At 34.6% G+C, this 15,631-nt stretch overlaps 1 protein-coding gene across 1 annotated transcript in view; it reads right to left on the bottom strand.

Moving 5' to 3' along the window:
* LOC118186182 (peroxisomal trans-2-enoyl-CoA reductase-like) overlaps positions 1 to 12,686 on the bottom strand; it is a 96,222-nt gene extending 83,536 nt beyond the window's left edge. The window contains exons 1-2 of the mRNA XM_085809795.1: positions 12,422 to 12,686; positions 977 to 1,107 (exon numbers count right to left, since the gene is read on the bottom strand). Coding sequence (XP_085665921.1) covers positions 977 to 1,107; positions 12,422 to 12,542 — 252 coding nt within the window. The 5' untranslated portion in view covers positions 12,543 to 12,686. The remainder of the gene's footprint in view (positions 1 to 976; positions 1,108 to 12,421) is intronic.
* Between the last annotated feature and the right edge of the window lie 2,945 nt (positions 12,687 to 15,631).

The following is a 15,631-nucleotide window of genomic DNA, read 5'->3' as shown; positions in this document are numbered from 1 at the left end:
GTTCATTGCGCGCCGTGACGTTTCCCCCCCTCCGCAGAACAGCGTGAAATTGATAAACAGATTTCGGAATGGTTAGAGAAACAAAGAATATGCCTTTATCCATTTTTTGCAGCAATTCCACTTTTTGTTTGATGGACATCGAAACATGCTTTCGCTTTTGTAGATCCTTTGGCAGCTCCAGAATCAGAAATTCTTTTTGACATAATCGAAAGTTCAAGCTTACTTTTATAAAATTGCTGTAACAGTCTGCAAAAAATAATAAGCCGGATCCAATTAGAAGATTAAGGGAAAACGCAATCTGCAACATTAACTGAAATAGATAATTAGATAATTTTAGCTTAGCTTATACCGTCTGTTATACATTAAACGCGCATGCGTAAATGTATTATGCACATGTGTAAACGCATTATGCGTTTACGCATGCGCAGAAAGTTCGCAGCTTTCAGGTCCAGATTAAAGACTTTTTTTACTGTAATTATAAAGAAGTAATTTTTAACAAATTTTGCTAATTAATTACTCTTTAAAAATTCTTAAATAATTATTTTATTGAAAACTTAAATACTTTCTTTTCATGGTTGGGAACAGCAGCAAGGCACACATAAAACCATGGTCGGTGCAGTGTGAATAGGGTTGGGGACACTTGCTTCAAGTTATTATAATAGCTTAGATTAACACTGATTATAGTAAAAAAAAAAATGTATTTGAAAATTTTGCCTTGGATCCCCCCCCCAGGAAGGACCACTAAAAGCCAATTTGATACACCCCTCAACGCTTGTAATTCATCTCAGGTTACTTTTTAGAGACTGAAAAGGCTCAGTAAATGGTCTTCCGCATATGCATACATCGCATTATTTCCCAAACTAATTAATAACAAATGTTTCTTGAACTTTAAAAAAACTTAAGTTTATTAATTTAATTTTTTTTTAAACTTCACTTATATTCTGAGCAACACAGTTGGATTTCTAAACTACTATACCTCCTCCTCTTTTCGGATATTGCAAACAATGCTACTAATATCAGGCTCCTTTTGTCTCAAAACATTCTTTATCTCTTCCACAGCTTGCTGAAGCCTGTCTTGCTTTCTTGAAGCTATAACCACTTTACAACCTAAATTAGAAAAACAAAACAATAGTCATAAATATAAATTACCTAAACTGCTTGATATGATTTTTTAATCCTCCATCTTATGCAATACATGCTAGGTTAATGATTAATTAAACATATGAACAGTAAAATTAACAGATTTAGTTTATAAAAGAGGAAAAATGTTGAGCAAGCAAGCCTAGTTCCACATCACTGGGATAACATGCAGTGTAGCAACAAGGACCAGAATTCAAACAAAAGGATTTGTGCAACGCTGCCACAATCTCAATTTTCGACAAATTTAATGATTTTTTACATGGTCATTTAATTCACTTTAGACTGTATGCACATAGTACATGAAGTGGAATGCTATATATCATCATAACACATAAATACAGAAGAAGAAATTCAACAGCATTGAATGTGATATGAAACTGCAGCATGAAACAATAAAAATAGTAATAATATGTTACAAGGTGAATTCAGAAAAGGAAAGAATAGGTAAGGAAAAATTTAAGGTTTATGAATTTAATATGGAATGTGAACTGACTTGTACACATCACAATGTGTTTTATGCTGGCAATAACATTGTTAATCATAGTTTGGGAATTAAGTTTCACTCCTCCAGCAATGACGTGATTGGGCATTTACATCTCTAGGAGGAGGATGTCTCCGTGTAACTGTTTTTTTATGCCAGTCTCACAAGTTCTCTTTCAGGTTAAGATAAGATTTTGCTGGTCATAATATTTGCTCAACACTCTGAGTGGCATGACTGGCTTTGTCTGGTCATGAGATTCTTTGTCACTTTGTAGAGCTTTCTTGTGTGTTTTGGGAGCATAAACTGGTAGACCCCACTGAAAGACAAAGTAGCGGATTCTCGTTAGGTCTTGGAAGAGCAGATAACTTCAGACGAAGGTTTAACTAAATGGAATAGAAAATGCACTCAGTGCTCACGGTTTAACCACACTTGTGGCTAGGTAACTAGAAAATAGTATGTTCGATCACAATATATTAAAGTTAGCTACATGACTGGCTCCTACTCTATCTAATCTGCTGCACACAGCAAAGCCGAGCGTAGAATATCAATATAATTTAAAGTAAGTGGCTAGCACCAACTATTCAACTACAAAGTTACATTCAGACATGCGATATATATTCAGAACTAACTCTTCAACTGTGAACTCTTAAAATATGCTATTTAAATACTGTTTCCAAACTCACATAGATTTGCATATGCGTCATTTTAAATTTGTATTTTGGAAGGAAATTGAAATCAGAAGGGAAAGGAAAGTTTCTTAAACTAAAAAAAAATGGCTAGAACAAAATACAGTCTTTTACAACTAGGTATGTATAGCTTATCATTTAAGACAGTTTGCTTTCTTACTTCCTTTAATAACATAAATGTCAATTTAATTAATGTAAGTTTATGAAAATGGAGACTAAAACAAGTAATTATACAAATTTAGCTAATAAATGCAGTTTAAACAGATATTCTTAATACATCCCAAAACACACAGTGCTCAGAGGGTAAATGGCTTCACTTTTAAGGAATTCATCAATGAGGTTTGCTCAATGCAGACAAGTATTATCCATATGCACTACTGAATACGAGTAGGATCAATATGCACTACTGTCTTACATTAAGTTCTTAGACCTCACCCAAAATTTTTGGCCGATTACAGTTCCACTGATGATAGCATGTAGAAGCGTATATCCATCAATCATCGTCCCCCCCCCCAATATGATCACACCACAGAATGTTACAAGGCCATGTTTGATAATGCTTGAAGTAAGATTTCGTGTTCTAACTCCCTTCAGAAGTAAATGGATTTAGAATCAGATATTAAATAAAACATCAGCTCATCCGTAAAGAAAACACAGTACAAAATCCGAAATCCGGACTCGTCGAGATTTCGGCGATTCCAGATTTGGGATTTTTTCCCGATATTAGATCAATTTAAATCTGATAAGATGGCATGCAGAAATTATACAATTAAAAATATGAAATCTTAATTTATGAAATAAAGAACAATTATGATCTAAAGGGTATCAAAATTTACAAAAAAAAAAAAGGCTTAATATTTATTTGTTTACTTTATTAAACATTTCTTTCAATGTAAGTTGTTTAAGTTGCTTCCACAAAAAATTCAAAAAGTTCCTTTTTCTTATGTCATATACAGTTGACTTTCCAATGCCATACTCCTACCATAATTTTGAGACGGATATACCTTTATCCATTTTTTGCGGCGATTTCACTTTTTGTTTAATGGACATCGAAACATGGTTTCGCTTTGTAGATCCTTTGGCAGCTCCAGAATTAGAAACTCTTTCCGACATAATCGAAAGTTCAAACTTGGTTTTTATAAAATTGCCGTAATAATAACAGTCTGCAAAAAGTAATAAGCTGGATCAAACTAAAAGTTTAGAAAGCAGCGCAGTCCGCTATATTAACTGAAATGCCTTAGAATCAATAAAGATAATTTTACCCCAGCTTAATAGCGTCCGTGATACATTATTGGCTGTGTATCACAAGATTGGCGACGAAAGCTAAGTTGTTTCGCTAAATTTTGTCTTGCTCCTATTGTGTACCGAATTAAGACTGAATTGTATTAGTTTAGTTATTTACTATACCTACGTTTATTTCTTGCATATGCTTAAAACTAATCTCAGTCCTGAATAAATAAACTCCCACCTACACTTAACGCTTTATCTAGGGCCGGCGCTAAATACCGCATGGTGCAGTTTCTGCGGATCCTAAATTCTGCTACAAAGCGCCTTCCTAAGTTCTAAATTTTCACCGCACCTAAACTTTACATCCCAGTGCTTTCCCTAAATCATAAAAAACTTCTCATCCCTTAATTTTGCCGCTCGGTGCTTCCCCAAATTCCAAAAATTTCGTCTTCCCTAAATTCTGCCATCCGGTGTCGACATATTCTGCTGCCGCTTCTGGGTTTATGGTGAATAACATATCAGTTATTCTTAATTAAAATAGCACTAAATGTAATCTTTTAGCCTATGAGTTTCATTAACAAAATCTATTTTTAGCATAGGAAAAGAAATTTCTGTTGAATTTTTCCTCGTCAATATTTCTTAGAGCATTTAAAAATCTATAATCATCGCCAAACATAATGTTAGCATAAAAGGTTGCCATACTCTTGTTATTCAATTACTAATATAAAAAAGTTTAGACTTCACTGCATGAGTTATTACTGAAGCTGTTATGTATTGATAAACATGCGGTGATGAAAGCAAACTAGAATAAATAACAACTCGCCAGGTCGGTGTCAGGGATATAAAAATAGGTGAATGTTTTCGGTAAGCGCGGTGAACAGCAGTAAATGGAACGGAACGTTTGAGATGTATGCCAAGCAGATACTCAGCTACAGAATCAGCATTTTTAAGTGAAAATTTCCACATGTTTTTATTATGGATGGAAAAATCAAATGCGCATTAAAAAAAAAAAAAATGTGTGACTTTGAGGTCCGGATTTTAGATCATTCCGGATAATGGACGTCCGGATTTCGGACTTTGTACTGTATTTGATTATTGGGCTTCACTCCAGTTCTGATAATCTTTGCACCAATTAAAGTAATCTCTCTTTTGTTCCAAAAAGAGGTGAAACACTTACCCTTGGCTTTCTAGCATAAAAACCTTTCTGTATACAGTTTGCTAGACACAACAGTTCTAATGGAAACTGCAAGCTCTGAACTTAAATGCCGAGCAGTACACTTTCTGTTACGACAGGCAGTGATTGCCAGATATTGATCTTGAGAAGCAGTTGTTATTCATTTATGACCTTAGCATGTTCTCCTTACAACAGTTCCAGAGTTCTGAATTCGTTTCTACAATGTAGACAGTTTGTCGAAATCTCGAAATATTCACACATCTCACTACCTTCATGATGTCTGCCTGCTTCTAAATGGCCTATGATTTGTCTCTTCACAAATTTTTCCAAATGACACTTTCAAACAAATCAGCCAAACAAATCATTTTGAGTCCTTACACAATGAAATCAAATGCTATATTGCAGAAATTCAATCAGATATTCCTTTTGCAAAAAACACTTGATTCACTGTTAATGGCTCAATGCCTTGATTTACATATCAGAAACAGTTTTCACATTTGATCATTTTCGATTGGATAATGTTAATTAGGCTTTTTCATGCATTCCCTGAAGAAATAGATTGCATCAATTGGATATTTCGTGGAATAGGTAAATTGGGTATTTTATGGAATAGGTAAATTTGGGATGTAAAGATAAATTTGGACATGAATGAATCTCATTTACTCACAAAATTTTCTTACCATTTTTTCACATTTATACTTTAAGGTTTATTAATAAGTTATTGCCTAAGATACAGTAAACACTATTCTAGGAATAACCCCTTCTGAAATAGATTAGCATTCTTAAGAACATAATAATGACATTAATACTTAGAGTACTACCCCCTAAGTTGGCAATTCACTAACCAGACCATAACCATAAATTCTATATTAAAACAACCAGTAAAATAATTGTTTTTGTAGCCAAAATAAAATAGTTTCTGTGCCTAACAAATCAAGTACTTATACCATCATTTACTCCCATATTTTTCTTTCCCCCTTTCAATATTCATTCTTAGCTTTTTCAGAATGTGATTTCAAAATTTCTAATATAGATTAGCAATATTTAAGGTATAACCAGATACCAAAGTACACTGTGTATGTAAAAAATATAATATCAGATGTAATAACTCTTACCCAATTTCTCTAAAATGTAGAATGTAGCAGCATTAATATTCTACATCAAAGGAAGGATTAGTTCTATACAAATTAGCACTAGGCTTTTTGCTGCCCAGTGCATCTGCATCAGCTCTGTTTCTTTTAGATGGTCAATCAACAAAACTCAGTCTGCTTTTTACATGTCTTGAAAACAGTATTTAAAATATATATCAGGTGGTATCATGTAAAATATGTATCTTTCTCCAGAACACATCTTCACCTGTACGGCAATACTTGCAGCTCTGAAAAACTTGCCGGTATTTCCTTTCCGGGGAGAGCTGTATAGTGAAAAGACAGTGGAACTGGCAAAAGCAGTGATTTTCACGGATGGATCCATTTGACTTTTCAAGGGACACGACACCAACCAAGCAACCAACCAAATACATATCAGGTTGAACAAGATAAACTGAACTGGACATGGAAGACCTCACTTGCTTTAGGTCTGATTTTTCTTGGACACCCAATATTACATTTATACGTAGCACTGCTCTAATGTACAATCTTTGATAAGCAGTCTTTCTCTGGAACAGCATGCTGATTTTATTTGTATTCATATACACCTTAAATTTTGCCTAAATACATTTTTTAAAAAAAACAGTACAAGTAGTTTTATATCTAAAATTTGAGTTTTTAATATTCAACATAGGACATGATAATTTTTCTCAGACTTAAGCTCACATTAGAAATTTCACACTTTAATAATTTAATTTTTGTTTCTGTCAAAAAATACAAAACATTTTTAATCAAATAATTTTGAAAACAAAATTATGGCTTTGTTTCTGAATTCGTAAATAAATCAACAGGCATTCGAGAACAGAACATTTTTTTTTATTGATTGAATATCTAAATTCATTCAAGCTTGGATGTTTTTATATAAAGTGAATCACCCTGGCACGAAAACATTCATAAAAAAGTGCACAAATATGTATGTTCCTGATGAAAAGTATTTTTTTAGAATTATTCTAGATCCCGTTTGCAACAAAACAATCTATCATGTTATAGAGACATTAGGTATTTTTTGGAAGCAGGCAAGATGAAAAATGAGCAATCGCCTTCGCCGGGAATTAGACCACGGACCTCTGGAATACCGGCCCAGCGTGCAGAACCACTATACCACGAAGGCAGGAGAAATACCTTATATACTCCCCCTTTTAAAAGGCGACTGGGGTTTTTAGGGGACCCAGTTGCCAAATCCTGGATGAGGAGAATCGTCATTCAACACCCTTTTAGTTCGGGCACCACTGTAGTGACATTAGGTATATTTTGGAAGCAGACAAGATGAAAAATGAGCAATCGCCTTCGCTGGGAATCGAACCACGGACCTCTGGAATACCGGCCCAGCGTGCAGAACCACTACACCATGAAGGCATGCTAGGAAGGCGGGAGAAATACCTTATAATGTTAAACCAATTACAGATGATTATACAATGAATTTTATATTTGATGAAACAACAGGTCAAAAGAAAATATGCATTAAATCTAATTGTTATCTTGCTGACTAGAGATCCTGTAAAACAGCAGTTCTCAACCTCTAATATGTGTATCCCTGGGCATATTCAACAAATTAGTCAAAAGTACACCCCCTTCCAAAACAAATATCAGTCACAGTAGAAAACAACAAAGTGTTATTAAATGCTAAGAAAGAAAGACAAACAATTTGGAAAACTTAATTTTGTTATTGAATAAAAGAGAAAATAATGGCCCAGGCTTCCGATATGACAATAACTGACTGAAATGCGAATAAAACAATGCAATATGTTATAAATAGCCCCTGCCATACCAATCATATTTGTTCAATTCCTTACGCATCATATTATCACTCTGTTGCTAATATCATATAAAATGATTAGCAGCCAACATGCATTTTCAGTATTGAGCGTGTTATCAAGAGAATTACACAGTTCATTTTCTTTACAATTGTGGCATTTAAACAAATTTGAGTATGGAGATTTGTTTTAATCCTTCAAGGATTATGAACATAAAATTTCATATGCAAGGACGATTTTCCAATTCATTACACATAAAAGTTTATGCCAGCTCCTAACGCATATATTTTAAGTTGGATATATGAGGAGTGAAAATAAAATAATTAGATTGGAAGCATGGAGATCGATTTGGCAATAATATGGACTTCCTGTATGGTTTGGTTTGGTTTATTGAGATTACAACAAAGCACACTAGGGCTATCTGCCTAAGGGGAGGGATGCCTTCGTGGAGGACTTTCTAAGGGAAACTGGCTCGTATACACGTTACAGATGGGGAAAACCATGAAAACATCCATGCAGCCAGCCTGTTCGTGGGATTCGAACCTCGGACCGAACTACCAGTGTTCAGAGACTTTACCACTCGCCTACTGGTGGGCCTCTGTGTGGAGGGAAGAGTGAGGGAACATTCAATGCAAAGGACATACAGTTACATGTTTGAACTGCGTCAAGTTACATAGTCATCTGTAGGGTTTTTTTTTTTTTTTTTTTTTTTTTTTTTTTTGTGTGTGTGTGTGTGTGTGTGTGTGTGTGTAAGTAAACTTTTTTTTTCCCTACTGTGTTCTAAAAAAAGTGAAATCAGTTTTGAGTAACATAGTGCTTTAAGATATTGCTTCAGACTTTAACACAGTGTGACAGAAACTTTTGTGAAGCTTAAAACCTTTAGAGACAATGTTTTGTCAAGGGCTCAGGTTTTCAGGCGGTTTAAGGCATTTTCAGAAGGAAATGAATCGACTGAAGATGAACCTCACCGGAGAAGGTCTGGAACTGCAAGAACTGTTAAAATAGTCCCATCTTGTGTATTATAATTATTATTTGGTAGTCAATAACTGGAGAAATGCTGAATTTAAAACACCACCATTGATCAGATTTTGACAAATGAACTGGGAATGAGGAAAATCTGTGCAAAAACTGTTCTGAAAACCTTTCACAGAAGCAAAAGAACAACAAAAGAGACAGCTTCCTTGATTTTTAGGAGTAGATTGAAAATGACTCTGATTTTCTGTAATGCGTCATTATTGGTGAAAAGTTTTGTGCATTCCATTATGACACAGAAACGAAATGGCTGAGTAGGAATGGCAAGCACACTTCCAATTCAAAAAGACCAAAAAAATTAATAATGTGCAAGTCAAAGTTTGAAAGCATGCTGATTTGCTTTTTCGATGCTGATTTCCTCCAGGCCGAACAGTGAACCACCACTTTTAATGAAAAGTTCTTGAAAGACAGAAAAAAGTATCATGCCGGTGAGACCAAGAATCAAGATCAACTGTGTGGGTGCTGCATTATGACAGTGCACTTTCAATTCTGAGTTTTTGGTAAGTAAAAACATTTCTTTAGCTTCTCTGCCCCCTTATTCCCCCCTCCCGGACTTGAGTCTACATGGCTTTTTTCTATTCCCAAGACTGAAAATCCACCTCAAAGGACCTCAATTCGGGACACAGATAACAAAAAAAGTAATACTTTTTCTTACAGACCAAATTTTGTTTTTGCTTTTTTAAGTTTGGAATAAATATACATATATATATAAATTCCCTTTAAACTATTATAGGGTGAATATTTTATTGCACTGTACTACTATTTCAAGAATGTGTAGAGGCCACACTGGTACCAAGTGATTAACACCACTGAATACTGTTAGTTCAACCTAGGCAAACAAACTGGCTGGAAGATTGTTTTTTGTAGTTTTCCCACTGTGTAATGTGAATACAAGCCAATTTCCCTTAAAAAGTCACCCACGAAAGCATCTCTACCCTCAGGCAGATAGCCCTCCCGTGCTTTGCCATATTCAAATAATCTAACCTTCAAGAATGTTTAGGGTTCTTAGTATGAGCCTACATTTTAACAATATTCAATAAATTCGTCAATTCACTAATTTTCTCATTTCATTTTTACAAAATCTAATATTTAAAATAATTACAGTAAATTAAAAAATTAATGTTTTTGCTTAAAGTGTTGTCACTATGTTTATTTGAAATATATAATGTAATAATCAATTTCTGTTGATTATATTTTATTGACTTTTTACATAGCAGTCAACTAATTTTATAATAATAAAATAACACAACAGTAAGGTATATTACAAGAATACTGGAGAGGGAACGAGTGGGCGCAGTTTCTGAAGAGATTAGGGGTACTTTATAATTTTATTAAGAAGTACACAAAACAAAAGTTAGGCATCACTGCTGTAGAAAATATATAGCCTGGAAAGGACCACCAAACCACTTATTCAATAATGCATGCATATTTTTATAGGTAGGTAGACAATCATCTATGGCTTATCTTGTAGACCAAACAGTGTATATATTAACAATATTCAAAGTACTAAAAATGCTTTATAACAAAATGTATTATGTAATTTTTACTGTCCATATATTAATTCGTCTTTGTGAATTTGTGTGATCTAACTGCTATAAAGCAATCAAAATGAAAAAAAATATTTCTTTAATACCTGTATCATATTCGGCAGCACATGAACATCACCAAGCTGTCACTCATTCTAGATCCAGCTGTGACAAAGCAAGAAAGCAAAATTTTGTTACAATAATGAAAAGACTTTAAGGTACCCCTTGTATTATGGCAAAGTTGTTGTTTCATTTATTACCAAATTGTTGTATCATTTATTGTCAAGTTGTTTCATTTATGGTACTCTGAGTAGTTGAATGTTATGGAAACCCTATTGTGACGTAATCGGATGCATGATTCTGGGCATGATTTTGAATTATGGGATGTTTTGTAAGCGCTTTTGTGGTATGTGTTGGTTTTATCGTTTAGACGGTAGAATGGCTGAATGTAGTAAGATTAATTTGAAGTTTCTGTACGATTTCGAACAAAAGGGGGAAAAGAGTGTTAATTGATTGGTGTGTAAATGAAGGTTTACATAGGAGCCATTATAAGTGTAATGTATGTAGGAAGGATATGCATCTAGTAGAACGTAAAAACCGTTTAGATGGATTTGAATGGGTTTGTAGGAAGAAAGGTTCAGATGTGGTGATGCCAATATACGGATTCGAGTTCAGATAATTTTAGGAAGCTTTTGGATGCTGCTAAGGAATTTTGTGTGCCATAGACTAAAGACGAAGGAACTTCTAAATAGGGTAAGTGGATATTTGCTTTTTGTAGTGCTTATATGTATAACATGTTTTTTCTTTTTTATGTTATTTTATTGTTTGGTTTAAAATGTAGTTTATTGAGATTATGTATTTTTTGTTTGCCTGTGGTGCTGCTTTGACTTTTTAAATGAAAATATATCAATGTGTACAGACAAAGTGAATGGAGTGCACAATGCAAGTTTGTGCAAATCTTGGATTTTTTTTAAGTGAAAATAGGTCGATGTGTGCATGGATAAAGGGAGTGCACAATGCCATTTTTGTACAATTCGTGGATTTTTTTAAGTGAAAATAGGTCGGTGTGTACAAGGATAAAGTCAAGGGAGTGCACAATGCCATTTTTGTACAATTTGGGGATTTTTTTTTAAGTGAAAGTAGGTCAATGTGTATATGGATACCAAGGTTTTGCAATTCTTTGTCTTTTTTTTTCTTTGTGTAGTGGCGATTTTTGGCGTTATGGAAGACAAAATAATAAGTCAAAGAATGGCGCAAACTTGGTATCCATGTACCGCCAAAAATCGCCAAGGGGTACCCTAAAATATACTTTTACCATTTTTTCGTATAGATAAGAAGATGTGTAGGCCTCGCAACAGACCGACCTTTATTATATAATTCTGCACATAGAAATAAATATAATAAATATTACTTTACATCGAGATGGAAAACAAGGAAATATATTGATAAACTAAAATGCAAACATTTGCTTACATTCGAGTTTACAGGCGATGCCAAGTATCTGTATGCATTATTAACCTGTATCTAGAGATAAATTTGACTAATCTTGACAGTTCTTGCCTGGTTGAATTGTCATTATGCAATTCTTTGTTGTTATTAAATTTCTTAATCTTTGGGACATACATCTGCACTTCAGCTATAACGGAACTACATAAGAAAACCAAATGTGGTAAAAGTTTACAATTGGGTGCCCCTTGTAGTTTGGCGATTCTTTTTTCACGCCAAGATCGGCGCCAGGAAGGCACAATTTCTAGATGGCTGCTACACAAAACCAAAATAAGAAGTCAAAGAATTGCATAGACTGTCCATGTACACAACAATCTATTTTCACTTATAAAAACATCAGAATTGCACAAACTAGGCAATGCGCACTGTCTTAACTTTGTCCATGTACACATCGATCTATTTTCATTAAAAAAAAGTCAAGAATCTAAAACAAAGTTAAAACTCTCATGGTAACCAGAAATGAGGTTTCATCGGCAAAATTTAACAAAATTTGCGGCTAATCGAAGGAGCACCCAATTCTACACTAGAGTCCCAAAGGTTCTAAATCTGCGTTTTTAGAAACACAAGAAAAAGTAAATAATAAGCAGACTAATGACTAATTAGTAAGCTAATATTAGTTAGATAGTCATTACTTACTAATGATCAGTTAGATAGATTTAAATAATTATTTAATCAATCTTGATTTTTATAATACGTCTATTATTTCATTCGAACCTGATATTTTTAAAGGAAACGATGCAAACTTACCTAAATGTAACAGTTCAAAGCTGATTGCCTTTCCTATACCCGTACCTCCACCTGTAACAATCGCAACCTTGCCTTTAAATAAATCTGGTTTAAAAATACTAATTAATTTGAATGCAGTCATGTCGTACCAAATATAGGATTCTATCAAAATTATTTAAACGTTTAGTAAAATGACATAAGATAACGCTAACTTAATACAGACATACTCGAGTTAGCTACAAATTTGTAAACATCATCTTTTGCACCCTCAAAATCGTTCTGCCCGCAAGTTCTATGTTCTACAATACACTGCCACTAATGTAAATCATGAAATAAAACAATCCTCTTGAATGAAGAGGCAATATAATATATAAGGCCTATATAAGGAGCCTTAGGCAAGGCCCTTGGTCAAGGAAAGCTTCAATTACGAGGCTCATAGGCTTAATGTTTTTATCAAAAGAGTCAAAGACTTAATAATTATCATCAAAAAGAGGGTTCGGCAAGAAATAAAAATTGTCGAATTGTCAAAATAACGAAAGGTAAACTGCCTCCCACGGTGAAAAAAGGTAAAAACACTGAAGGATTTAATTTCGTAATTTTGAAATCGAATAAAGGACCAGAGTCAGTTTTGAAGGATTACAAACCTTCTTGTGGAACAGTGTTTGATACACCTGGGTACCTAGGCTGACGCTTTACCCAAAATCAAACATAGTTAAAGGTTTCGAAATATTTTAGAAAGTAACTTATCTGAGATATAGTTTTTTTTTTAAGTTAAATTTTGAAGAGATTCACGCACTATAAAATTCAAGCCTCAAAGTTGTCTAACTGAATCTATGTTATCAAGATAATTTTGGAATCAAGTGGTGAACAAATACATAGCACAATCTTAAATTTCACTCCCACCAAATGGAAAATGAACGCACTACTAAAGCAATAATCAGAAACCTACTGGGCACAATTTACTCGTACCAAATGGAAAATGAACGCACTACGAAAGCAATAATCAGAAACCTACCGCACACTATTTCAGAAAATTATATTTTTCAAATAATGACAATGAGAAAATTTTCTGCGCGCAAACTAAAACAATTCACTAGGAAAGCTGATAAGGGAATTAAAAAAATGCCTATATATTTTATTGAACTGGAGAACACCAAAGAAGGAAACGCAATTTTGTCTGTAAGCAAAATTTGCAGTTTCCAAGTCTCTGTCGAACGTTATAAACCTAAAGTGAACTGCCAACCCAGTGCTATAAATGCCAGAGGTTTGGGCATGCCCAATGTACATGTTTCAGCGATAAAACATGCTGTAAATGTGGAGGTCCTCTCAGATGTTCTACTTGCATTCTTAAGGATGGTCAAGAACCTAAATGTATTTTTGCGGACAAAATCACGTGGGTTCATTTCGAGGATGCCAAGAGTATCAAAAAAGTTCGCCGAGGTACCAAAAAAAAAAAGAACGCTGAACGGCGTGCACGTAGGCCGATGCTATTCGCACCAACATTAACCACGCATGCGCATTGTGTTGTCAGATCCGTCATTTGAACCCAATCGAAAAGAACGGATTCTACGTACGCGAACTGCCTAGGTGTTGTAGTGAATCTTTTTTTTTTAAAAAAAAAGGCGGGTTACTACCTTAACGTAGTTTATCATTTTTAAGTGTTGGCGACTTTCAAAAGTTTAGAAAGGAAAATGGGTTCCTTTTCTTATAAAAAGAAGGAACACGTTTCCTTTTATTAAAATAGGATTCTGGTTCTGACTGCTGTGATTGTAGGACGTGTATTTTTAATACGCTGTTCGTACCTTGTTGTATTAGTGTGTTATACTCTGATGTGTTTAATTCGAAGTACTTCTCTTACCGATGTGCTATTCGGGTGATTTTTGTGTGATTCTCTGACCAGTGATTTGATGTTACGACGGACTGTGTCTCTACTGCTTAGTGTGTACTAGTAGTTTCGCTGATTGTGAACCACGTGGAGATGGTGGGGAAAGACAACTCGCCGCTCGCTAAGATGGATATTGCTGATCCTGTTCGAAAGCACGTGGCTGCTCTTCCGGAGGATATTATTAGGTTTGGAAACAATGTGTTAGTAAGCAACTGGAGGGAACTGTTGAATGCGGACACGTTATCGTTGGATAATTTTATGAGTGTACTACATTCGATTGAAACCCTAAAAGCTTGCATATTATGTTCGATGGAATTGGACTTTGAGAACGGTTATTCTATTGCTAGAACTGAGCAGGACCAATTTGAAATTACATCCAAGTACCAGAAAAGACGAGAGATTGCCGAGGGTCTTCTACATTTATTCAACGGTATGTGTGAGACTTACGGTGCTATTAATCCCAAGTATGCTAATATGTCCCTTGCTAGTGATGATGTATGTATTGTTGAAAATGTTTCTAGTGTTAATGAAAATATTTCTAAGGTTATAATGTTGATGTTGTTAATGCTGCAAATAATGTTGTTCCTTAACCAAAAGGCTTTCAAAAAGAAATAAGCGTTCATTTCAGGAAGTTACGGATGCTGAGGGCTTCATTCAGCCAAAAAACACGCCCAGGCCTTCAAAGCTAGTAAAATGTAATGTAAATATTAATATAAGTTTAAGGGTTTGAATGACAACGAAAACATGGATGTGCAGGGTGAGCAGGAGGTTGTTGAAATTCTGCCCTCTAAAGTTAAACAAATAATGACCAAACCTAACATTAAATTCTCGGATTTTGTAAAGCAACTTAAAACTGATACCAAGCTTGAAATTGTAGCAAAAGTAAATGAAGAATTTCTTAAAATGTTTTCTGAATCTGATCATAGGGATATTACGCGTTACATTGATGAAAATAAGATTGATTACTACTTAATTGTTAGCAAAACGGAAAAGCCCGTTAAAGTAGTGTCAGAGGTCTCCCTATCAATTGTCCAAAGGACGAAATCCATGAGGAGCTTGAGGCTTTATGATATAAATTCAGAGAGGTGTCTCAGATGCACCGCTTAAAGTCTAAGGTGCCTATGCCACGTTTTCAAGTGCAGCTGGAAAAGAAGCCTGGAGTTGATAAAATGTATGATTTGTCGTATTTCATGTGTTTTTATGTATCTGTTACAGCCTATAATAATATCGGAAGTGTTGTGCAGTGTCACAACTGCCAACACTTCCACCACTCCGCTGAGAACTGCAAACTCAAACCACGCTGCGTTAAATGCGCGGGGCCTCATAGGACTGAGAATTGTAAAGCT

This window comes from Stegodyphus dumicola, chromosome X2, assembly GCF_044657685.1.
Source record: "Stegodyphus dumicola isolate Sdum_Otavi_A_Nest chromosome X2, ASM4465768v1".
Taxonomy (NCBI): Eukaryota; Metazoa; Arthropoda; class Arachnida; order Araneae; family Eresidae; genus Stegodyphus; species Stegodyphus dumicola.
The sequence above is the reverse complement of the archived record's forward strand: the minus strand, read 5'-3'. Positions and strand labels throughout refer to the sequence as shown.